The sequence below is a fragment of the Gorilla gorilla genome, chromosome 11 (assembly GCF_029281585.2).
Source record: "Gorilla gorilla gorilla isolate KB3781 chromosome 11, NHGRI_mGorGor1-v2.1_pri, whole genome shotgun sequence".
NCBI lineage: Eukaryota > Metazoa > Chordata > Mammalia > Primates > Hominidae > Gorilla > Gorilla gorilla.
In genome coordinates, this window is record NC_073235.2 from 143,635,884 (window position 1) to 143,660,737 (window position 24,854).

The window sequence follows — 24,854 nt, forward strand, 5'->3', positions numbered from 1 at the left end:
ATCTATTGGTCATTGTGATGGGTTTCTGGATTCAGACACACCTAAGTCACCAGAGGCCCCCGCTTTTGACACACAGCAAACCCAGGCAGAGAGCTCAGGGTTGAAATTTTCTAGCCAGCCGGGGGGCTGGGAACACAGCCATGCTCCCTGCTGCCCCATGCCCCTTGCTGAGCCGGGGGGTGCTAGGGTCCAGTAGGGCAGGCCTGGCGCCTCTCCTGGCTCTGCCAAGCTCCCAGCACAGTCTAGAGCCAGCTCTGCCTTTGACTCAACTTCTTCCGCTTTCGTGGGTTGGTTTTTCCCCCCGTTTCACATAAGCCGATGTGTTTGTCAAGAGAAAGTTAATTAAAAACATATTTTTCTAATTAAATGGTAGGCTGTGCTATGCAAACAGTAAGATTCTTGTTTGAGAGCAAATCCCTCCCCGTTTCCAAGGCTACCCTGGGAATTCAATAGAACAGCCGTGCAGGACCAGCCCGTGGCGTCAGGACACGCACGGAACGCAGCAGCAGTGCCCAAGTAGCTGGCCAGGTCTCTGAGCAGGCGGGAGGCCTGGCACTCACTCAGCATCACCCACAGCCTCATGCCCGCTCAGAAAGGCCCCCCATGCCACCCTTGGACTGGTGCCCAGTCACAGCCTCCATGGCTCAGGGAAGCTCACGGCGTTCTTGGACTCTTGCCCAGGCCTCCTTCCCCCGCTGTGCCCACGTGCCACACACCCCCCCCCCAGCTCCCCACATCCCCAGTGCCAGCCCTGCAGGTCACCCGCCTGTGGGGGCTCAACTCAGCATCAGTCACAGGTTCTAAAACTTTCCGGGGTCCACATATGCCCAAAGCTAGCAGAGCAGCTTAGGGCCGGCGGGGCCCACAAGGTGGACACTGAGCCACAGTCAGACTTGATTACTCTCAGTGTTTTGTCAAGAATTTTTGCATCTGTAATTCCTTTATGGTGACATAGTTTTCAGATTTATTTGTGTTAAGAAAATTGTATTATTTTATAAAATGAGTTGGTGGGCTTTCCACTTTTTCCATCACCTGGAACACTCAAAATAACTTTTCTTGAAAGGTTCATTGAACTCCCCTGTACATGTTCCGCAGCTCCTGTCATCATAAAGAATACACTTTAATTCCCTTTCCAATCTCTTTTCTGTCAAGGGTCTGCTTTAGTTTTCCATTTCTTCTCGGGTCAGTTTTGCCCTGTGGGAGTGTAACTCATCTTACACATTCAATACGTTGCCAAAGACCTGCACATACGTCTGCTTAGCATCATCTTCGTTATATACATGGTCTTGTCAGCAGTTACACCTGCTTTATATGCGTAGTTGTACCTTATTTACATGTGGAGTTACATCTGTTTCTGTCCTTCGTGTTGGAGATTTGTTTCTTTCCCTTAATCTGATTTGCCAACGGTTCATGTTTTATTCCTCTTTTCAAAGAATCAATGTATCTCTTCTTTTATTTTTGTTTAGTTTATTGATTTCAGCTTTTATTTCTAGGAACACTCTATTTTTATTTTTAGTTTACTTTTTTTTTTTTTTGAGGGTCTTGCTCTGTCACCCAGGCTAGAGTGCAGTGGCATGATTTCGCCTCACTGCAGTCTCTACCTCCTGGGCTCAAGCGATCCTCCCACTTCAGCCTCTTGAGTAGCTGGGACTACAGGCACATGCCACTACACCTGGCTAACTTTTGTGTTTTTTTTCTTTCTTTTCTTTTTTTTTTTTTTTTTTGTAGAGATGGTGTTAAACCATATTGCCTAGGCTAGTCTCAAACTCCTGAGCTCAAGTGATCCACCCATCTCAGCCTCCCAAAGAGCTGGGATTACAGGCATGAGCCACCACACCCAGCCAACACCCTCTTTTTGTTGTAATTTTTCTTATTTCTTGAAAGGAATAAGTAATTTGTTTATGCTTGGGCTTTCTCTTTAATAGTAAGAGCATTTAACGTGATCCCATTTTCCCTAATTGTGGTTTGGTACGTGTCCCATCAGTTTTTGATGTGAGTTCTTTTCCTTTTTACCAGTTTTCTAGAAGTTTCCATTTTTATTTCTTCTTAAATTTGGGGGTTATTTGAAAGCATGAGTGCATGTTTGTGCCACTTTTTGTTGCTTACGTCATCTTCCTGCAGAGGCTGTGGCTTTGGGCAGGGATGACGGTTTTCTTTTGATCAGCGTCTGGGTGGATCTTTGTTTATGCTCCTGCTTTGTCAGTTGTTTATTGGTCATTTGCTTTTTTGGTTTGGTTTTGTCTATTTGTTTGTGATGTGTTTAGAGAATACTGGACAAACTGATTGCAAAGTTTACAGGAAAGAATAGATGTTTGAGATTTTCCAAGAAAATTTTGAAAGTGAATAGTACAACAGGCTATAATACTAGTATGGTCAAAGCAGGAGAGGCTGATAGAATAGATGCAGAGGCAGCAGGGCAGGCCAGAGTCCAGAGGAGGCCCTGCCGCCATGAACTGGCACCAGACCCTGCCCTCTGTCTGGCCCCAGAGTCCCACTGTGTGGAGTGAAGGGCTCCGATCCCCTTGTATCTGAGGACTGTCCAGAGCTAACTCTGTCCTGTGACTGGCCTGAGGGCAGGATAGGGCAGCTCGCCAGTGCAGGGAGACCAGGGGATACCTGCCAGTGGGCAATCGAATTGGCCCATCGTCGCCCAGTGGATAAATGGGTATGAGGCTGAGGACTCCAATTCCAGAGCCCAAAGGATGGATTTGGTGAGTGTTTGTGACCTGTCCTGTCCTTCTCTGTGCAGCCGGCAGGACACTTAACGAGGCCTTTGTCCCTTCTGCTCCTGTTCAGATATTTCCCAGCCTTCACTCCCAGCCTTCCATGCAAGCTCTTCATTTGTAACAGCTTCCCTGGGGGCATCTCAGAATCCAGCATCCGACCAGCCTGCTTTTTTTTTTTTTTTTTTTTTTTTGAGACAGAGTTTTGCTCTCATTGCCCAGGCTGGAGTGCAGTGGCGCGGTCTTGGTTCACTGCAACCTCTGCCTCCCAGGTTCAAGTGATTCTCCTGCCTCAGCCTCCCAAGTAGCTGAGATTACAGGCACCCGCCACCACGCCCGGCTAATTTTTTGTATTTTTAGTAGGAATGGGGCTTCATCGTGTTGTCCAGGCTGGTCTCGAACTCCTGACCTCAGAAAATCTGCCCATCTCAGCCTCCCAAAGTGCTGGGATTACAGGAATGAGCCACAGCGCCCGGCCCCAGCCTTCTTTTGGTCTCAGCGAGACCCCTGTGAGACTGCATCATACCCATGCCCCAGATGGGGAGACTGACACTGGAGCCTCACATGCTGGCTGCAAGCCCAGGCTCATCCCTGCTCAGGCTCTGGGGTAGGAGCCTCAGGAGCCCAGGCTCATCCCTGCTCAGGCTCTGGGGTAGGAGCCTCAGGAGCCCAGGCTCATCCCTGCTCAGGCTCTGGGGTAGGAGCCTCAGGAGCCCAGGCTCATCCCTGCTCAGGCTCTGGGGTAGGAGCCTCAGGAGCCCAGGCTCATCCCTGCTCAGGCTCTGGGGTAGGAGCCTCTGGAGCCCAGGCTCGTCCCTGCTCAGGCTCTGGGGTAGGAGCCTCTGGAGCCCAGGCTCGTCCCTGCTCAGGCTCTGGGGTAGGAGCCTCTGGAGCCCAGGCTCGTCCCTGCTCAGGCTCTGGGGTAGGAGCCTCTGGAGCCCAGGCTCGTCCCTGCTCAGGCTCTGGGGTAGCAGCCTCTGGAGCCCAGGCTCGTCCCTGCTCAGTCTCTGGAGTAGGAGCCTCTGGAGCCCAGGCTCGTCCCTGCTCAGGCTCTGGGGTAGGAGCCTCTGGAGCCCAGGCTCGTCCCTGCTCAGGCTCTGGGGTAGGAGCCTCTGGAGCCCAGGCTCATCCCTGAGCACTCAGCTCTGGGGGAGAAGGGCTGGGGTTCTTTCCTGTAGCTACTTAAGCCCTCAGACTGAATCCACGTTTTCAAGGTTTGTTTTGCCACCCTGCCTCTCACACAGCATCAGGATTTAGAGCCAAAGGGACACAAGAGATGAGAGCAACTCACTGGGGCCAGTGGGGCTGTGATTAAAGGAGAACCACTCAATTATTACGGTTCATTCAAATTCCATAAAAGCTGAGTCATTACAAGAGGTTTGGGACCTCTTAAAACTGCCATGAAATATTTAAGCCATATTTGTAGAAAACTTCTGCTTTTCTACTGGAAAATTATATAGAAAATGATAATTTTCAAAATTGCACAAAGTGTGAAGCATCACAGTCTGAGGTACAAGCATTGTCTTCCTTCTTTTCCTTTTTTAAAGTAACAAAGTGTCGGACCAAAAAAAAAAGTGTTTTCAGAATCCGGCCACCCCAGAAGGAGCCGGCCATTTCTCCCACAAAACCCTCAGGAAGGTGCAAGGGCTGGGGGCTCATCGAGACCTGACCAGGCCAACTTGCAGTCAACAAGCTTCCAATGACGGACGCCTTGCAATCTCCTTCACACGTCTGGGGTCCTCTCAAGGCCCAACAGCTGCCAGCTCTGGGGCTCAGGGGACACCTCGGGTGCCATCCTCCCTCCTGGGATGACAGGGAGGCAGGATTCCTGCAAGCAGGAGGAGAAGGCAGCAGCGTAGGGTGGGGGCGCCAGCGGGGAGGCTGTGCACAGAGGGCAGCAGGTGCACGTGATTGAAGGGATGGCGAGTTCCCCGGGCAGTGTCCTGGGGGCAGCTGGGAGCACCACAGGCCCAGAGCAAGGCAGTGGCATGGCCGATGATAGTCAAGTGAAATGCACCCTCAGCCATCATGGGGTGGCACCTGGGGACAGTGAGGAAACTGAAGGGCTGTCACTGGTCCCAAGTGGATGATGGCGGTTTGGACAGGCTGAAGGCCGAGGGGCTGAGAAGAGGGCGCAGGGGTGAGGGACACAGCGGGGATCATGGGCCATCCCAGCTTCACGGACTCTGGAGCTCCTGAGCTCAGTTTGGGACTAGCCATGTCCCCAGGTGGGAGCTGAAGCAGGAGAACATGCAGTATGATGGCAGAAGGGGCAAGCAGGGCCTGAGCCGAACAGGCTCCAGGAGCCTTGGGGAGGGTCACCTCAGGCTTTATCCCAAGGGCAGTAGGAGCCACCAAGGCTGGAGGCAGGGCAGGGATGCCACTGATGTGCCCTCTGAGACCACTGGCTGCAGCAGAGAACGTGCCAAGCCCAAGCCTTTGCCCACGCTAGACCAGACCCCCAGGACTTTCGTCTCAGGCTTCCTGGGGGTCCACACCTTTGAGGTTACATTGCAAACACAACCACCTGATCAACGCAGTTCAGGTTGTCCTTAACCACGTTCTTGCTGTTTTCATCCCAGCGATACGGTCCTGCCAGACGGTCTAGGCAGATGCCCTGAGGCCAGGGTTTCCCTGCAGGGCCTCCCACCCCCAGTGTCTCCAGGTGGGCCCTGTTTCTCCTTCCCCCCAGGAGCAACTGGAAACGCTGCACCAGGCCCTTGAAGGGAGCAGGAGGCACAGCCAAGGCCTGGCCAAGAAGGGGAAGCTGCTGGAAGAACAGCTCACAAACTTGGAGCACAGGTGCCAGAAGGCTGAGGGATCGCTGGAGCCCCTGCGACAGGTGAGGGTGACCAGGAGGGCAGGGTACGCTGTCACCAGGAGGCGGTGAACAGGCCTACAGGGAAGAGGCCCTGTGGTCCTTTGCAGAATCAGTCCCTCAACGTGAAGGGAGGCCTAGAGAGATGCTGGAGGCAGGTGAGCAGGCCTGCAGAGACCCAGGCACCATCCAGTCCCCCGCTGACAGATGAGGAAACTGAGGTTGGAGGGGCCCACAGGGAGTCAGGGGGCTGGATTTCTTGCCGTACAGTAAGCACCCCTACAACAGAGGAGTCAGCTGTGGACACGCCGTTTAGGAGAAAATAAGTTGAGGCCAGAGCCAGCCTTAGATGGAACGACCCCGCTCTCAGAAACTCGGGCCCTCCCAATCCCTGGCCCACGCCCAGCGTCTTCGGCCCAGGTGCTCTGTAGGCCGCAGAGGCTCAGCGGCGGGCAGGAGGCGGCCGAGGCGCAGGCGGAGAGGCGCGTCCTGCAGGAGCAGACGGCGGCGCTGCGCACCGAGCGGGCGCGTCTGCAGGGGGAGCTCGCGGCGCTGCGCGCTCAGCTCGCACAGGTAGGCGGCTGCGGTGGTCCTTAGAGAGGAAGGAGGAGCTCCTGGCTGGGGTCCGCAGAGGCGCGGCTGGGCGAGGCGCTGGCCCACGCATGCTTCTGTGTCCTCACAGAAGCGGGGTGGCACTAAGCTCAGGGTCAGGACGCCCGCAGGTGGCCACAGCCCCGCCAGTGGTGTCGTGTGCGCCTTGCCTTTGGCTCTCCCTGGGGAGGCACCATGGATGGGGGCAAATCCCCGGCTTTGTCTCCAGTGTCTGAGCCCAGCTTTGCTGGAAACCGAGTGGCCTGACACATCACACACCCCAGAGCCCCAGAGGCCCCTGCTCATGGTGGAGATAGCCCCTCCCCTGGGGTATGCCCTGCTGTTGGAGCAACAGGTGGGCCAGCCTGTGCAGGTGCCCCACAACCTCCCTTCTCAACGCTCACAAGGATAGTGGCCCCTGAGCTCCCGGTAGGGCCTGGGCAGACAGGGTGAGAGACCAGGAAGAGCTCAGTGGTCAAGGGGTGAAGTGACGGTCATCACCCAGTCCTGTCATCCCCCGGCCTCCCCGGTGCAAGACAGGGTTTCCAAGCCCAAAGGTCAGACAAACGTAGACCACTGTGTCCAGGGGTGGGCTGCAGAGGTGAGGCCAGGTGGAGGCACCCTGCTGGCGGGTGGGTGATCCAGTGATCCTGGCCACTGAGCTCGGCCCCTGGACGCAGGTGGACCTGGCTCCCACGCATGAAACCAGACGGAGCAGAACCACTCGCGGGGAGATGAGGGGCGCACAGCCGCCAGGTCGACTGATAGGGAAACAGCCCAATAAAGAGGAAATGGCATTCCAGGAAGCAGGCAGAGCTTCTGGGAGCCTGCACCCCAGCCGTCACTCTGGGCCCACCAAGGAGGAGCCTGCTGTGTACAGCACCCCCTCCCCATCACCTGAGAGGCAGCTCTCTTGTCCTCTGTGAGCATTCCACACACACCCAGGCACTCACTCCACACACACCCGGGCACTCACTCCACACACACCCGGGCACTCACTCCACACACACCCGGGCACTCACTCCACACACACACACCCAGGCACTCACTCCACACACACCCGGGCACTCACTCCACACACACCCGGGCACTCACTCCACACACACCCGGGCACTCACTCCACACACACACACCGAGGCACTCACTCCACACACACACACCCAGGCACTCACTCCACACACACACACCCAGGCACTCACTCCACACACACCCAGGCACTCACTCCACACACACCCAGGCACCCACTCCACACACACCCAGGCACTCACTCCACACACACACCCAGGCACTCACTCCACACACACACACCCAGGCACTCACTCCACACACCCAGGCACTCACTCCACACACACCCAGGCACTCACTCCACACACACACCCAGGCACTCACTCCACACACACACCCAGGCACTCACTCCACACACACACACCCAGGCACTCACTCCACACACACACCCAGGCACTCACTCCACACACACACACCCAGGCACTCACTCCACACACACCCAGGCACTCACACTGGGGGTCTCGCTACCCCCCACAGCAGGGTCTGGGTGCATGCAGGGCCCCCACCTGGCAGGTGAGGGCAGAGTGGGCACATGGCCCCAGCCCACGGGGTGGCCTCACACCGATCCCTCTTTCTGTTCATCCTCCTCTCCTTGATGCCGGCCTCTCAAGCTGTCTGCACAGTTGGGCTCCTCCCTGATGGGGACATGGTGGCTCTCCAGGGCTTCAGGGCTGGACACTGCCCTTTCTACAGCATGGGTTGTTTAAATGACTCCAGGGCACCATCAGTGTCCTGCACGGCGACTGGCTCACAAACGGGGCTGAGTGGAGAGGGTGGTGCATCACATGGGCACATGGGCACAGCTCCCACCCACCCTGTAGGTCCAAGGTACAGGGTGGGGTAGTCCTGGTGGCCTGAGGCCAGAGTCCCCGCGGAAGCTGTGCCCACCTCCCTCTGGACCGGACGCTTTTGGAGGGGCTGCCTCCAGCTCGGCATCCCTGGGCCCTGTTGCCCACTACCCAGGCCTCCTCATGGCCCCTTGACCCCAGAGCCCCACACCCACCCCCTCCCAGCTACTCTCCTGCCACCCTTGCTCATGCAGCCTCAGAGTGGCTGCCGAGATCAAGGAGAGCCAGAGGTCAAGGTAAACTGTGGGTCACCCAGCTGTAGGGACAGGCCTGGAAAGCCAAGCCGGTGTTGCCGGCTCCACGACCCATCCACAAGCTCCCACCTCCAGCGTCCTGGGGGGCTTGAGCTTGTTCTCCTTGGGAAGTTTGTTCACCATCCCAGGCTGGATGGCGCAGGGGGAGGGGTGGGAAGGGCAGGTGTCTTTGGACTTCCATCTGTGGAGCCTGGGGGACAGCCCCTTGTCCCTCTGCTGTGTGCTGCTGAGGCCCTGCAGGAACAGGGAAGGTGTCCACACAGCTACCCAGGCTGGCCCTGCAGAGCGGGCTGCACCAGCTGTGGGCCCAGGGTTCTGATGCCCTCACAGCCCCCTTCTGGGAGTAGGCAGGGGGCCCCAGAGTGGGACGGGGCTCCAGAGGAGGCAGCTGGAAGGATGATGGGCACTCAGGATGGGGGAGAGGAGGATGGCATCTGCTGAGCTGGCCCCCGCAGGGTCAGTGCCCCCATCTATGAAGTGGGGAAGGCAGGTGCTGAGGCCTCAGGGGTGAACCCCAGAGCAGGGTGGCCCTTCCCAAGGACTCACTGCCACCTGCAGAAGGCCCCGCAGCCCAGCCTGCCCAGGGGCCAGGGGCCAGCAGGTCAGGACAGTCATGAAAGCCACCAGCCAGCTTGTCCACAAAGGACCACCTGCCCTCCAGAGTAGGGCCAGCCAATGGGGTCCAGTCACCAGCCCCTGCTGCTGTTACTGAAGGGGGCCCAGCCCTGGGCCATGGAGCCAGGGTGTTGGGGCCTCCCGTGGACGCTGCTGGGGGTGGAGGTGCAGGGGGCTTGCATCAGCCCTGGTTGTGACAGCACTGCCCGGGGACGCAGAGGCAGCTGTGGGCACAGTGCCCGCCGTGAGTCCCTGGAGCCTGAGGAGGGGGAGGGAAGGAACAGCTAATGAGTTCCAGGAGGTCAGCTGTGAGGGGCCCACAAACCCATAAACCCTTTATTGGTGTCTCAGGAGGGGAAACCCGGATGTGGCCGTTTATTTATTTTGGATTTCACTTTTCTCTTCTCTTTATAACATGCACTTCCAGGAGTGTAACTGGATTTTTAAAGAAACAGGACTTCCTTTTTCAGTGCAGGGGACTCTCTGTTTTTCTCAGTCCTGAAGAAGAAAGGAACCCTTATTTTTTGTAAAGTTCCAACCACTGACCCTGTAACAAACTTTACCCATGCAAATTATCCCCTCTGTCTTAGGGCCCGAAACCAGGCCTGCTCCAGCCCTGAAGCTAAGAGGGCAGGTTTGTGGTGTGCCAAGTGTGTGCACTGAGCCCCAGGTCTGCTGCCCAATCCTGGGCCAGGGCCAGCACCCGACAGAGGGCATTGGGGCCAACAGAGGACTGACCTGGCACTCCAGCCCAAGGCTGTCACACCTGTGGACACAGCCCCAGCAGGCAGGACCCTCAGGGCTGGGCATGGCAGAGCCTGGAGGCAGCCTGGTTGGGAGAGCAGGGCCTGGGTTCCAGGCCTGCCTCAGCGCCTGCCTGGCCCAATGAGCCTGTGACATCATGGGATCCCTTCCACACCAACCCCCCATGAGGCATGCCCCAGGCCATCTGGGGGCGCTGGAAGCAGGCTGTCTGGGGCTGGTGGACAGTGTTCCTCTCCCAGTGCTGCTCTCTGTAAGAGAGAACTCTTAGATTCAATCCTTTCCTCCAGAGGGCCCATTCACAAGGGAACAAAAGGTCCCTGCCAACTTTCCCATAGAAAATGTCTGTTTCCTGGGTAACCTTCCCTGATTTTTAACCTGCAGCTTATCCCTCCTGACCTGTACCCATGGGGTAGGGAGTGGGTGACTAAGGAGGGAGCACATTGGGGCAGCCTGCAGCCTACAAGGAGGACAGACGGTGGGGATAGTGATGCCAATGTCACAGGCTTGTTGGGATTGAGACAGCAAGTGTACCCAGCTCTCAGGGCCTGTGCCTGTACGAGCTCAGCAGATCCTGAGTGCCAACAGCAGAAGGCAGGTGCCAGAGAGTGCAGGGGATCATGGCTCATGAGACCTGGAGGAACACTGAGAAGGGGTTTGCGGGGTAGCTCCTGCGATGTCACCTTAAAAGATGTAGGGAGTCCCACATTGAGGATGTTGATGGGGCCATCTGCTGCTCTGTAGCTGGATGGGGACTTGGCCCTATGCTCCTCCTTAAGCTGTCACTCTGGCTGCAGATATTGGATAGACCTGGGTGAGGCCAGGGGTCCTGGCCCAGGGCAGTGCCCTTCCTGACGCTGCCAGCTCTTAGGGGAGTTCAGAGTCCTTCCCAGAGGCATCCCTGTGCTCCCAGAGGAGGGCTGGCCTGACCTCACTCCCTGCCAGGAGGCCACAGGTTCTGCCTCCTGGGCTCTCTGCAGATGGAGCAAGAGACACTGAAGAGGGAGGAGGATGTGGCGAGGCTGGGGGCTGAGAAGGAGCAGCTGGACCAGTCTCTGAACAGCCTGCACCAGGAGGTGGACGGAGCCCTGAGGCAAAATCAGCAGCTGCAGGTCAACTGGGCCAGTGGAGCTCTGCGTACCCCAGGCTTGGGGGCAGACCTGGGGTGGGATCCAGGAGGGTGTCAGTTCCAGAGGGGTGGCTGGTGTACCTCCATCTCACACGTGCACACATGGGGAGGGTGGCTGGACCACCTTCTGCATGTGATGGATACAGACTCAGACCAAGACCCCAGGCAGAGCTGGAACCAGGACCCAAGGCTCCTGCCCTTCTTGAGACATTGAAGTCCCCGTGGGAGCCAGGCCCGGGCTCTCAGCACAAGGGCCAGGCGAGGGAGGTCAGAGAGGCCTGTGGGGCATGGCCAGAGGCTGCTACCTGCTTGTGTTGGGGCGAGGGAATCCCCTGAGGCCTAGGGACCTGACACCCACAGAAGGGGCCTCAGAGGCTTCATTCTTCCTGTCCACATTGGATATACCCCCATCCTCAGAAACCAGCAGGGGATGGGGGCAGGATGGGCAAGAATCAAACTTCGATGCCCTCCGGACACCCAGCCCAGCCAAAAGGAACCTGGGGTGCCATGAAAACAGATTTTAGGCCCACCCTGGAGGCTGTGGCTTAGTCTCCAGCCCAGCCAAAGCCAAACCCAAGGCCCACGGGCTGACGTGTGCACCTAACCCCAGGTCTGCTGGGCAGTCCTGGCCAGGTCAACACCGGCAGAGGGCAGTGGGGCCCACAAGGACAGGTGAAACACCCTGTGGCACTCCTGCCCTGGGATTCTGTGCAGCCCTCAGTGAGAGACAGCAGTGAGATGCCCGAGTTCTCGCTCCAGGCCCAGATGGCAGAGATGGAGCAGGCCCACACCCAGCGGCTCCAGGACCTGACAGCTCAGCACCAGCGGGACCTGGCCACAGAGGCAGAGCGTCTCCATGGGGCCCGGCCACAGGCCACGCAGGCCCTGGAGTCCCAAGAATGGACCCACCAGCAGCGGGTGAAGGTGCTAGAAGAGCAGGTAAGGTCGGGACCCCAGCCCCCTGGGTGAGGGAAGAGGCAGGGACAGAGGACTGGCATCCCCGCAGTCACCCAGTAGGGGTGACTTCTTGAAGTCCTCTAGCAACAGGGGCTCTCCACTGCCACCCAGTGGGCTCCAGACCCGCTCCAGGCACTGCCTGCACTTCTTTGCTCTCGAGGGCACGAGGTTTATCCCACTGGGAGGTGGAGTGTGGATTCTGGGGCAGGTCACCACCCTCTCTGAGCCTCCGTTGCCCTGTCTCTAAAGTGGGGTAGGGAAGACAGCTCCTGTCAGGGGTCACTGGGCAACTGAGCTGTCATTATGTGTGAGGTGCTTAGACAGCACCCAGCATGCACAGTTGTCGCAGAGGCGGCCCCTGCACCTGTCCTTCAGAGTCACAAAGGGAAAACAATGGCACACGTGGCACCTGTGGGGATGAGGTGGGCACAGTGAGGTGGATAAGGAAGCATAGCCAAGCCTTGGGCGTGTGTGTGCACTGCACACCCACACATGCATACGTACACGTGACGGACCTGCTGGGCTGAACCACTGAGCCTTGGAGCTCAGAGCTATCAGGACCTTAGAGCTGTCTGTTCATTTTACAGATGAGGAAACTGAGGCCCAGGAGGTGACCTGACTGCCCAGTGTCATCCCCAAGTTAGGGTCCCCGACCACCAAGGCACTTTTGCTAAATTTATTAGCAAAAGGACATTTATTTATTTCCTTATCATTCTGAGTGTTTTGTTTTGTTTTTTGTTTTTTTTGAAATGGATTCTCACTCTGTCGCCTGGGTTGGTGTGCAGTGGCGTGATCTCGGCTCACTACAACCTCCACCTGCTGGGTTCAAGCGATTCTCCTGCCTCAGCCTCCAGAGTAGCTGGGATTGCAGGCACCCACCACCATGCCTGGCTAATTTTTTGTATTGTTAGTAGAGACGGGGTTTCACCATGTTGGCCAGGCTGGTCTCAAACTCCTCACCTCATGTGATCCTGATGCCCAAGGCCCGCCTCGGCCACCCAAAGTGCTGGGATTACAGGCGTGAGCCACTGCACCCAGCCTCATTCTGAGTGCCTGAATAGAAGCGGGCCCATCCACCAAGGGTGCGCGGTGGCCATACTCCTGAGGCCTCCACAGGTGGGCAGGGTGGGATCCATGGTGAGAAGTGGAACTGCGCATCCCTCTCTGGTAGCAAAGGAGTCAGTCTGACGTCTGCCTGATGTTTCTGTCCCATGCATGCCACCTCTCCCTGGGAGCTGTGGACCATGGCCTCCAGCCCTTCCTGTCACAGAGCCCTCCATGCCTCTATGCCCTGGGGCCCTGGCCGTGCAGCCTGCCGACCTGACCTGAGCCACTGTCCTGTCCCCAGGTGGCCAGCCTGAAGGAGCAACTGGACCAGGAAGTGCAGTGGCGGCAACAGGCCCACCTCGGCCAGGCCTTCCAGACAGGACAGTGAGCCCTGCTGCATACCATCCAGCAGCCTAGCTGCCTTCAGCCCTGACTGGCCGGGGGCAGGCAGCCCTGGGGAAGGTGCTGGAGGCCCTAGGCTGCTGGGGGAACCACTGTTGGGAAAACCAATGCCTTGTGCTCTGCACAAGAGGGACAAAGCTCAAATGGGGTGGGCACGATGACAGCAGAAAGCACAGGGTGCAGGCAGCCACCGCCCGGGCCACCACTCACTCTTCAGGGTCCTCAGGCAGTGGCACACTCTGAGCCTGCTGACCGCAGAGCTCCTCCCGCCCCTGGAGACTCGGCTTGCAGCTGGTGCTGGACCATGCTGCGGGTCGCTCATCTCTGACAGCCCCTTCCCCTCCGGCAGAGAGCGGGGACTTGGGCATCCTCACAGCCTGCCCCCACCTGGCGCCCTCACAGCCTGCCCCCGCCTGGCGCCCTCACAGCCTGCCCCCGCCTGGCACTCCGTTTCCGCTTTGGAGGAGCTGCTCTGACCAGACCCCCGGGGCCAGGCCCTGTCAGGCTGGCTTCCCCGGCTTCATTCCGTGCCCTCAGCTCTGTAAACACGGGAAAACACGTGGGAAACATTTCCACCAACCGGAGCCAAAAACATAATGTCCCGCAAGGCCAGCCACCACATCCCCACGCCCAGCGGCTGCGAGCCTCCGCATCCAGGAACTGCGGCCGTCACGGTGGCAGGTGGCTGGAAGTGACTCAGATTCAAGTCCCTGTGACTCACTGGCCGCCAGGAGAAGGGGAGTGTAACACTTAAAGCTGTTACAGAGCCTCCCATGTTCCCGGCCTGGAAATGCTGGGAACGGTCCTGCGGAACTCCGGCTGGGTTGCTATGGAGACCCAGGCGGCCATCTTGGGCCTGTGGCGTGGGCCACCTGTGTCTATCTGCACTCCTCGTCTCCATCACCGTTGCTCAGAGTGACTTGTTCTCCTCTCCAAAGGGCCGCATGTTTTATAGGTGGTCATTTGTGATATCTGGGGGGCACCAGCCAGCCCAGTGAATCCCTGCATGTGCCACAGGGGCCTCCCGTCCCGGTCGCAAGGACTCTGGCCTAAGGGTGCAAGGCCAGAGGCTCCCGGCCCCCACCCCATCACAGTTACTGTGAGCCTTGGCTGAATGTGCAACAGTGTCTATTTCAAGATCACTCTGGGACTTAAAATAGTCTGTCCTGGCACACCTGGTTTTCTGGTGGATTTAGTAATGGAGTTACCATATGCTGTAAATCGTGCAAAATCAATAGCTAAAGAGAGGTGGGCATATAGGCTCCTTCCTGTCTGTTACCTCTGCCTGATTGTTGGTGGCTGTGTTGAGAAGGATTCTGAGGCTCAGCCTGGGCTCTGAGGGGAAGAGCTTGGTGACCCATGAGTGGATGTTACTCTGGGCAAAGGAGGAGTCAGTGGTGGCACAGGTGCCCCGATAGGCACCCCCTGCCATGGCCAGTCAGGGGTGGAGGACAGCAGGCAGGCCTGCCCCCACTGCTGGAGAGCACTCTGCCAGATGGCAGGTGGAGGGGGTCACTGGAGAGGCAGCGTGTGGTGCTCAGGGCCTGGCACTTAGTAGGCATGTCCCTTCCCTGCCTTCCTTCCCCATCCACAGTCTCCTCATAGAGGGGGCCTCCTGCTCTGCAGCCCAGCAGAAGGGCCTGAGGGATGGCCAAGGCGGGAGGGAGGAACAGAAGTTCAAGGTTCCCATTTGTGGGCAGGAGACTCAGCATCGGTCCCTCCAGCCCCCAGCAGCAGGAGCCCCCATGTGTCCCCGGGGAATGCGGTGTCCACGCCTCCCTCTTTGCATCCCTGCAGCGCCCAAAGGGACTGAAGCTCCCAGCACAGGGGAGGTGCCCAGCGTGGCTGCAGAGGAAGGGAACGCACCGCAGGTGGGAGGGGCCCAGGTGATTTCTTAGCATCACAATGAAAGGCAGCCGTGATGAGACAGCTCGCTCTCGGCAGTTTCAGGACCCTCCTTGCCCTGGCTGCTCATGGGGAACATTTGAAATGCATGTGGGGGCCTCCGAATTTTGAATTTTAATAAATAGTTGAATCAGCATAGGAGATGCTATTTTAACTTATTCAACATAAAGACATGTATTTAGGAAAAGAGGATTTTTCTAGTGGAAATACATTGGCATTTTCTTAAACATGTCCAGCGGTCGTGTGTGGGCCTCTGTGTTCCGGTCTCATGATGACTGAGAACCGTGCTGGGGTTTGGAGAGCTCCCCCTCTGTTCTCGCAGCAGCCCTTTGAGCACCTGGTTTGCAGATGAGGAGGAAGCCTTGCTTTGGGACAAGTCTGCACCAGGTCGACAGGAGGGGTCAGGCCCAGGGACCCAACAGCCCAGGCCAGGGCTCCCCCGCCACTGGCCTCGCCCCAGACCCATCTGCCCAGTGAGGGGGCAGGCAGAGCCATGTTAACCAGAGGACATGCCCCAGATGCTGGGGTCCCCCTGCCCCTTCATGGAGGCAAGGCCAAGGGAAGAAGGGGCTGGACCCCTTCCCACGCACTCCCCAGAGTCAAGGGGAAAAGACCATGCGTGGCCTCCAGCCCAGGCCTGCCTGCAAGGGGGTCCCAGCTGTGCCCCCACCAGCTGTGCAACCCAACCCTGGACAGATTCTTTAGGTTTTGATTTCCCTGTCTATAAAGTGGGTGACCCCAGCCCCAGAGGGCCATGGTGTGTCCTACGTGAAGTATCGCCCAGGCTGAGGCCAGAAGCACTCAGCTAACGGTGGAGGCACTGTCACCTGCAGCAGCCACGGCTCTGGGAGTGCCATGTCCATCTCCTTGCTGCCATCCCCAGCCACGGTCCAGCAGGGCCAGGGTACTCGAGGGAGCAGCCCCTGAGGCCAGCCTGGTGGAGGCGGCGCAGATCCGTGATGTTCCCAAGGGGAGGGTACTCTCAGGGTCTGCCTCTAGAACCCACAGAGAGTCTGGGTGTCAGTGAAAACTCAAGAGGTGGCCCTCAGGCCTGTCCCTGCAGGGGATGGACCCCCAGAACCACCTCATGGAGCTGGAGCCACACATACGCTTGCGACCTTGGAGGCCTCCATGGTCTGGCTCTTCCTCTGCCTGCCCTCTCCGGTGGGCAGAGGCGATAAATGTGCCTGGGGTTTCTGAAAGCCAGGAGACCCTCCCCCACACAAGGCAGGGATGCAGGCAGGGGCCCAGCTCCTGTCTGAGACAGAACACAAAATCCCTTCGGATTCCTGCCACCCTTGAGGCTCGCCGAGGAATGTGGGGCACGCAGGGGCTGTTGGAGGGTCCCATCCAGCCTTTGGCCAGGAAGCTCTGACGCTCTGACAGGCCCTCAGGTGCCTCGGTCTGGGGGCAGCACCCTTTGCAGGCATCCAGGGGTTGCAGACCAACACAGGGAGGGGACAAATGGGAGAGGAAGGCCCCCTGGGGAGGGGGCACTGGAGGAAGAGCCATGTTGAACACAGACGGCGGCACCCAATGACAGGCCAGCCCTCTGAAGCACCCCAGGTTGAGGGAAGCACAAGCTTTGGTTGGCTGAAGCCGGGGCAGGAAGCCGGCCAGCTGGAACCAAGGGCATTGTTTATCTGGGCTTCCAAAACATTCATACTTTTCAAATTAATTGCAAAAAATGTTAGCAGGGAAACATAGAAAGGAGAATGTAACCACCACCATAATCTGTGACCTGCAGAGCCCTGAGGTGACACCCAACTCTCCCTTTTTCTAACACATGTGTGCTTAGGATGGTTGAGGCCATAGCGTGGATGCTACTCAGAGTACTATTTTTAAAAACTTTTGCTTGACACAATACCGTTAGAGTTTTCCCGAATCACTAAAAACATCTCAGAGCATGGTTTTTTTGCTGCGGAAGCTCCGGGGCATCAGAGGACCCTGGGCCTGAGTGTCCCTCCACTGTTGGCTGTCCCTGCCATCCTGGAGCCCACAGAGAATGGGGCTCTGTCCTGTCTTGGGCACTCAGGAGATGGACAAGGCGCTCAATGGGAGGCAGGGTCTCATCATCCCCAGGACAGGGAGAGCCGATGCCTGAGCCCACGCAGCAGTGAACATCCTGGGAAGGAAGTGTTGAACCCCAGTCCCATCGTTTCCCTAAGATCAACCACAGAAGTCCCGTCATGGGAGTCAATGTGTGTGCGGCTCCGTGTATATGAGAAGAGGAGGTACAGGGCAGGCTGCATGGCCCCCACACTCCCTCAGGAGCCAACTGCACCAAGACCCCAACCAGCCACACAGGACAGTGACCAGGTGAGCAGGTGGAGCGGCCCTCGGTCCCTGTGACCTCCTGGCCTCATTCCGGAGCATGTGGAGGTTTATTTGGGATCAGCGCTTCTGGGGCAGGGGACCTGCACTCCACCTGCCACTTCTGGGAGAGAAGGAGAGAAAGCTAGGGTGGGCTACAGCCAGCCAGCCCCTGCCCCTGGCAGCTCAGGCCTGAACCCCCAGGATCTTCCACCCTGTGAAGACCAAACAGGCCCAGCCGACCAGGTGCAGGTTGGGGAGGGCACCCCCACCTTGGCCTGTGTGAAGCCCCGAGTCCTGGGGCATCCTGAGGGCAGCTCCCGGGGCACCCCATCTAAATTGCACACACGCTCAGGCCCTAAATTAAAATGTCACAGGCCGGTTGGGGAGGCTCGGGTTTCCTGGCCACAGAACATGAGCCTGCTTGATAAAACAATTTTGGTTTTGATAAATGTGGATTTTCTGTGGCAGAGACAAAGGCGCCCTTGAGTCCAGAGGGGAGCCTAAAACAGCACATTGCTGAAAAGTATTTCCTGATAATATTTTTAGCACCTGAAAAAAACATTTTTTTTTCTCTTTTTTGCCTGCAGAGTTGTGTTGTTTTTTTTTGTTTTTTTTTTTTTAATGAAATGTAATGCCCAGCAGCAGCGGGGCCTTTTGTTAACCCCCAGCTCCCCAGGCCCGGCTGAAAATCTGCACAGGGCGCAGGCCGAGGCTGGTCAGCAGGGTACAGGCCCAAGGAAGTGTGGCCTCTCTGGGCCATGACCAGGGTCTGGCCCACTGCCAGCCGCTCCCCAGGCCCATGAGCTCTGACTCTCTGGGACGAGGACGGGCCTGAGCATTTCCAACACTGCTCAGCGACCCCCGTGAGGCCCACCAGCCTACCCGCCTGAAGAAACAGGCCTCCACTCGGTGCAGCCACTGAGTGCCGCTGTGTGCCCCAAGGTGCCCTGGGTGGCCCTGCCCCCAAGTTGACCCAAACCCAGCCCAGAAATGGGTTGTTACCCAGGTCCCTGTCTTGTGTGCTCAAGAGAAGGTCAGCAGTGGGGAGAAGGGCGCCTGGCCTGGGCAGCTGGCTGGGAGGCAGCACCCCGGGCTGGGCTCTGAGAGCAGAGCAGGAGCATGTGGTGGGAAGTGGATGGGTAGTAGGGACAGGGCAGGAGGTGGGCCAGCCCTAGTGGGGGTCAAAGCCTCACGTCCCCATGACAACACCTCTTCAGCGGAGAAATCCTGCCCTGGGGCTGGCACTGCCGCCTCCCACCTTCGCAAACTCACTGGAGGGGCCTTCTAGCCAGGCCCCAAATGCGCTGAAAAGAGGGTAGACGGCTGCCAGGTTTTTCTAGAAAAAAGACAAATAGAAAAGCGTTCTCCCTGATTCCCGCCACGGTGACGCCTGGCAGCTCTGTTCCCAACGCTGCTACATGGGGCCTTGTCCTGACTCCACGGCCTGTGCCAGCCAGAGGTGGGAGCAGCCCTCCCTGACCAGGGAGGCCAGGGCTGGGCTGAAGAAGGGGTTAAAGCATGTTCTTGAGGCCCCACGTATGTGCATATGCTGCCTCCATGCATATGAATAAGTATGCATGTGTGCGTGGACGCGTGTGCATGTGCGTGGAGACATGTCTCTCCTCGCCAGGCTCTCACCAAGAGCCGGCCTCAAGTAGGGATTCTACAGTTCCACGCCCTCTCTGGTGCCTCCCTCCAAAGACAGGAGGCCTTGACCTTTCTGGCCCTGGAACCATGGCTGTGCTGCTGTCCTGGAGCTCTGAAAGCTGGGACCGTGACCTAAGGGCTAACTGCGGGACAGAGCCCTTCCCCTCCCAGGCCCAGTTTGCCTCTCTGCAAACAGAATTGCCACCCCATGCAGGGTGGGAGAGGCGCCAGGGGCAAGCTTTCAGGAGGTGCCAGTGCAGGGTCAGCTCCTCCTTAACAATTCTGCACCTGGCCCTGACACAAAGTCTAAAGGGTCGTGAACCTCTGAGTGAAAACACCAAGTGCAGGATCTGTGAGAACCGGCAACACCCAGTCACACGCAGAGAACCCTCCACTGCTTCTTAAAAATAACATTGACTGTGCCTGGCTCTCACTGAAAAACAACACGTGCTCACTTGAGATATTTCAGAAGATACAAACGCAAAGACAAACAAAAAACCACCCAGCACCTCAGTGGTAGATGCAGTTACCATCAGCCCGGCCTTTCCTGCTTGTCTTTGAGGGGTGCACTCTTATCTTTGGGGGCCCCAGTGTGGCACACAGCCAACATCACCCAACACCAGGATCTAAGAGAAGAGACCACGGTGGGCCAGGTGAGTTCCAGGAATCAGACCCTGCCATGGGCCTGGGGACATAGAGGTGGTCCCGGCTGAGCCCCTGAGGAAGGACAGACAGGCACAGAGTAATGCCCAGGCCAGCAGCCCAAGAGACAGGGGGCAAGACTGGCAGGCCACAGGGTGGGGACCCTGAATTCAAATACTGGGACTCAGAGTCCTGCCCCCACCTGCCAAGGCCGGTGTCATGCACGCACTTGCCCCCAGGGCCTGAGTGGGGTCGCCCCGAGGTCCCGAGCCTCCCAGGAATTTTTCGTGATGTGGCCACGCAGATGCAAACACTTTGTTCCATGCCTCCTAGTCTCCGGCCCGGGCTCTTCCTCACACAGACCCAGGCAGGGAGTGGGCTCCGGGGGTAGTCTGCCCCTGTGGCTGGAAGCCTGGCGTCCCCATGCTCAGGGCTGGGAAGTGGGCAGCACGGAACGGGTTCATTCAGGCACTGCCTGGCCAGGGTGTCCCTCCCGCCCCCCGCGTGATGACACGCCTTCAGGGCGGGCCCAGCGTCTCAGGCCTTAGGGACACAGGTCTGTCCCAGGACGGCACTGAAGGCCCAGGCGCCTCCACCAGGGTAGGGACCCGGGGCGGAGCATGGCCCCACCACAGGGCGCGCGCCCGCAGAGCCCTCACCTTGCCTGTGCCCACGCCAGGGGACTGAGCTCTCCGCGCGCCCGCGCCCTCCCACGGGGCCTGGCGCTTTAAGAGACGCCCGATTTGCATGGCCCCGCCCCCCCGAGTGACCGCCGGGCTGGATATTTAAATCGTGGCCCCAGAGGCGGGGCTGGCCCCGAACGCGGTCCCGCCCGGCGCTTTCCTCTGCGGAGCTGCGGCGAGAGCGCGGCCCGGCCGAACGGGCGCGGGACGCGGAGCCCCCGACGGCGCGGCCAGCGGGCGCGCCCGCGCTCCCCGCACCCCGCCTGGCCCTGCCGGCCACCCCGGCGCGCAGCCTAGTCCCCCAGCGCCCTGCTCCGCCAGCGCCCCGTCCCGCCCGCACACCACCGCGATGCGGCACGGCGTCGCCTGGGCGCTGCTGGTGGCCGCGGCCCTGGGGCTTGGGGCGCGCGGGGTGCGCGGCGAGGTGGCCCTTGCCGACTTCTACCCGTTCGGCGCCGAGCGCGGCGACGCCGTCACCCCCAAGCAGGACGACGGCGGCTCGGGGCTGCGGCCGCTCTCGGTGCCCTTCCCGTTCTTCGGTGCCGAGCACTCCGGACTCTACGTGAGTAACCCCCGGGCTCGCGGGGCGCCCGGGAGGGGAGGGCGCTGCGCCCCGGCCGCTGCCCGCCGGGCCCGGACTCCCGCCGCCGCCGCCAGCCACTTGGCACCGGGGCGGCCCGAGGTGGAATGAGGACAGCGCTTCCTCCTCGGCGGCCAAGGCCGGACAGCGGCCCGCGGGAGAGGCGCGCGGGCGGGGCGGGGCGGGGGCGGCAGCCGCCGGGCACCGAGGCGGGGGCGAGTGGAGCGCGGCGCCCCGGCCCCTGCCAGACCTGCCGAGCGCGTCTTCCCGGCGCCTGATTCCCAGGGGAGAGCAGGGGTCCTGGTACTGCCCTGGTTTTCACACATGGCAATGTGGCCGTGGGCACGGGCTTCCCGGGCCTCAGTTTCCCAAGTGGGGCGTCTGGCCTGCGAAGGTTGCAGCCCCTCCTTGGGCCATTTCAGCCCCGCCCCCCGTGGGCCAAGAGCCAGGAGGCTGGACCCCTTGCCCAGGCGCTCAGGGCAGGGCCTGCTTCTTCGCAGACCCTACTAGGCAGGCTAGCAACAGGCTTGCCCCTCCCTGCCGTCCTCTCCGCAGTCTGGGGGCTGGCCGCTCAGGCTCAGACTCTCCAAACAGGACTCCCAGTGGGACTCCTGGGGCCAGGGACTCATGACAGCAGGCTCAGCTCAGCTGAAGGAACAGGCCCGAGTGCCGGTTCTGTCTCCATGGCTCCCAGAGTGTGACCCCAGGCCAAGCCCTTATGGCAGCCCAGGGAATGAAATGCACCTGGTAACTGCATGGAGTACTCACCCTGAGTAGGCCACGGTGCACTGGTACCTGGTGGTTCCCTGAAACACCCCAGATCGTATCTAGAAAACTGCTGGGCCAGCCTCAAGTAGAGTCCCCTCCAGCTCCGTCACCACGGCCACCTCCACCATCAGCCCTCCCACACCCTCGCCCACCTCCAGCCTCAACCCACTGCCAGCCACATCGCCTCTGCCGTCTGTGCTGCCTGGAGTAACACCACCTGTACTGCCAACTCCTCCGTCAACACCACCTCCTTCAACCCCACCACCAGCAGCACTGCCTCCACCACCACCTTCCCCATGGTACCCAGCTTCCCGTCGTCACCATCCACATCCTCTGCATGGTTGTCATCATCCCTCCCCACCTCCATCCACAGGGCCTCCTCCACCACATGCCCTCCAGTGCGCCTCCCACCCCACGACTGCCAACACCATCCACAGCGCCCACTGCGTTTTCCCCACCTGCTCAGGAAGGGCTCCCCACCTCGGTGGCAGCACTGGGTGACCTGACTGTGGTGGGAGGGGCAGCCATGCTGTCGGTGCTACCCCCTGAAAGTCCCTCTGGACCAGGACTTGGACAGAGGAACGGGACTGACTCCTGGAAGTACGAAGTGGGTAGGACAGAATGGTGCTCAGCGTTGGCCCGAGCTGGAGGAGGCCTGTCCACTTGAGGTATGGGACACTCACATTGGCACCATCCGAACAGAACTCGAGAGGCTCCTTAAGCATTTGGGCCAGGCTCAGCTTTCCCACTCACAGTCACAGGTGAAAATATTATTAAAATGGTTAACCCACTTAACAGCCTCACCAAAAACATCTGCCCTTGCCAGAGCAACTAGGGGAAACAGCTCTAACGTGGGAAGATCTGCTAGGAAAACAAGGGTTTCGTCAGAAATGAACCTTCTGGCTGCTAACAAAACATTTATCTCCATCGGAGCTTTTTCCTGAAACAAAGATATTATTTGAAAACCATTTGCCGATGTGGACACAGTGCCTGCAGTGCACTTCACCTTTCTGTTTGCTCAGCAGGAGGCTTGAGGGTGCGTTGCCCAGGACACCTTGCCTGAAGTAACTGTGCGGGCTCTGTGGTCAAGCAGGGAGAGAGAAAGGGGTGCTTGGCAGCAGGTTAGGGCTGAAGCCAGGTGGAAAGAAGGGAGGCATTTGTTCTGAAGGAAGTGGACCTGCCTAGGGCCTCCCACGCCCACCCAGGCCGAGCGGACCCTCTTCTGAGGCCCCTGGCTCTGGCCCTTGTCCAGCTCCAGTCTATAGGGGCCTCGTGTCTGCTGGCCCTGGACTCAGACTCCCATGTCAGGCCCAGCCAGGACCTTCCAGCCCCCATCCCACTGCAGTGACCTCTGCACTCCTCCGCCCCCAGCCTGTCGCTTGACCAAGAGTAGGCTTGTTGTCTGAATGAATGAATGTGCCTCCCTCTGACACTGCCCGCAAGTCACAGGTAGAAATTAGAAGTGCTCTTGCATGAGATGGGTGCTTCTTCTGTCTTCATCAGAAATAGCACATGGATTACGGCCCTAGCAAGACAGCTCTGCCACACATGGAGTGGCCCCCTTTCCAGAAGGGACCCATTGTTTTGCTTCTTTCTCATGTCATAGTAGCTGTATGTGTGTGGTAAGTCGTAAGGCTCTGAAAAGTGTTGAAAGTGCATTTTATTGCTAAGGTTCTACACACAAAGATAATGCAGCCGAGGAGTGTGGCGCGCCGAGGAGTGTGGCATGCCGCCGCTATCCTACCATGCAGGAACTGCCAGTGTCTGCATTAAGACGGAGCTTGCCGCGGTCTGTGGGGCCTGTGCAGGTGGAGTGGTTTCCTAGGGGCAGGTGCAGGGAATGAGAGACGAAATCTTCCTGGTGCCCCCTACACTGAAGCTCCTGGCTCCAAGCACTGCCCCCATCCACAGCATGGTCTCTGGGCCATGGGAGGATCTCAGTTTCTTTGGCATCAGGACCCCCGACAGAGCCCTGAGCAGAGGCAGGGAGGATTTGAGGGCCAAGAGTGGGTGGTGCCCTGCAGAGCCCGCAGGCAAGAAGGAGGAATGTGGACAGTCAGACTGACCCTCGCTGGTGCTGGCCAAACCCCCACTCTGTGCCCTGAGGCTTAGTGCCACACCCCAAGTCTGCTGGCTCTGGCTCTGCACAACATTACCATCCAGGCACAGTCCCGGCCCTACCCCTCCCAGAACACAGAGCCCAGGGCAGCTGCTCTGGTGTGGGAGTTCACATGCAGCCTGTGACCTTTGCCTGGTCATTTCCTCCCTGAGCCTCTGTCTCCCCATCTGTGTGGTGAAGCTCCCCCATCAGGTCATACCTGTGACACACCCCATCACTGTCACGGTTGTGTGGTCGCCAGCTCCAAACCATCTGGAAAATCTACCCTGACCCACAGGGACTGTCTCAGTGGGACCGAGGCCTGCGCATGAGTGGATCTGGGAGCAGACATGTGGGGAGAAATCACTGCCATCTCTGCTCTCTTCTGAGCTCATGAAACACCCCAGCAAATGCAGGAGCCCCTTGGCTGGGAGGAGGGTCCTGGGCTTCCCCTTGGCTGCCCTATTCACTGAGGTTCCAGGGCTGGCCCACCCCCTGCTGTGGGCTTGGCCAAGGTGGTCCTGCCCCTTATCAGCATGCCCTTCTTGCTGCTGCCTGGGTGTGGCGGAAGCAGATGGAAGGGGATCCTGGGGAAGTGGAATGGGGCTGGAGTCGAGGAGGATGCTGGAGTGAGAGAGCCTGATGACTCCAGGTCAAGGCCATGAGCCCAGGACAGCTGTGATCTGCCTGGACCTCACAGGCAGCCCCTGAGAGGATGGAGCAGGACAGTCATGCCCAGTGCAGATGAGGAAACCGAGGCTCAGAATGCAGATTCAGGGGCTTCAGACTCCTGCGTCCAGCTGCCTCTTACTGTGCCACCCCAAACTCAGTGGGACCCAAACAGAAGTCCTGCTTCCTCCCTGGCCCCCACCCATCTCCATGAATAAACCCCTGAGAGCCTCCCCAATGCCTCCCTCCTCTCCCTCACCCTCCACGTCAGCAGCAGCTCCGCCTGCATCTCTACTTGGACCACTTCCCAGCTGTCCATCCCCATTTGCCTGGAC

At 58.9% G+C, this 24,854-nt stretch overlaps 2 protein-coding genes across 14 annotated transcripts in view; both read left to right on the forward strand.

Annotated features, from left to right (window-relative positions):
- CROCC2 (ciliary rootlet coiled-coil, rootletin family member 2) overlaps nt 1–15,246 on the forward strand; it is a 79,202-nt gene extending 63,956 nt beyond the window's left edge. Inside the window, exons 28-31 of the mRNA XM_055379988.2 lie at nt 5,416–5,565; nt 10,657–10,788; nt 11,565–11,744; nt 13,111–15,246. Coding sequence (XP_055235963.1) covers nt 5,416–5,565; nt 10,657–10,788; nt 11,565–11,744; nt 13,111–13,197 — 549 coding nt within the window. The 3' untranslated portion in view covers nt 13,198–15,246. The remainder of the gene's footprint in view (nt 1–5,415; nt 5,566–10,656; nt 10,789–11,564; nt 11,745–13,110) is intronic.
- Nucleotides 15,247–20,526: 5,280 nt separating this feature from the next.
- SNED1 (sushi, nidogen and EGF like domains 1) overlaps nt 20,527–24,854 on the forward strand; it is a 94,183-nt gene continuing 89,855 nt past the window's right edge. For 9 of the 13 annotated variants that reach the window (XR_008677570.2, XR_010129735.1, XM_055379989.2 and 6 more), the window contains exon 1: nt 20,527–20,966. Coding sequence is in view for 11 of the 13 variants with exons in the window: in XM_055379989.2 (XP_055235964.1) it covers nt 20,754–20,966 (213 nt within the window). In the remaining 2 variants the exon portion in view is untranslated. The remainder of the gene's footprint in view (nt 20,967–24,854) is intronic. The other 4 variants (XM_055379991.2, XM_063695359.1, XM_055379995.2 and 1 more) reach the window with 1 other exon arrangement.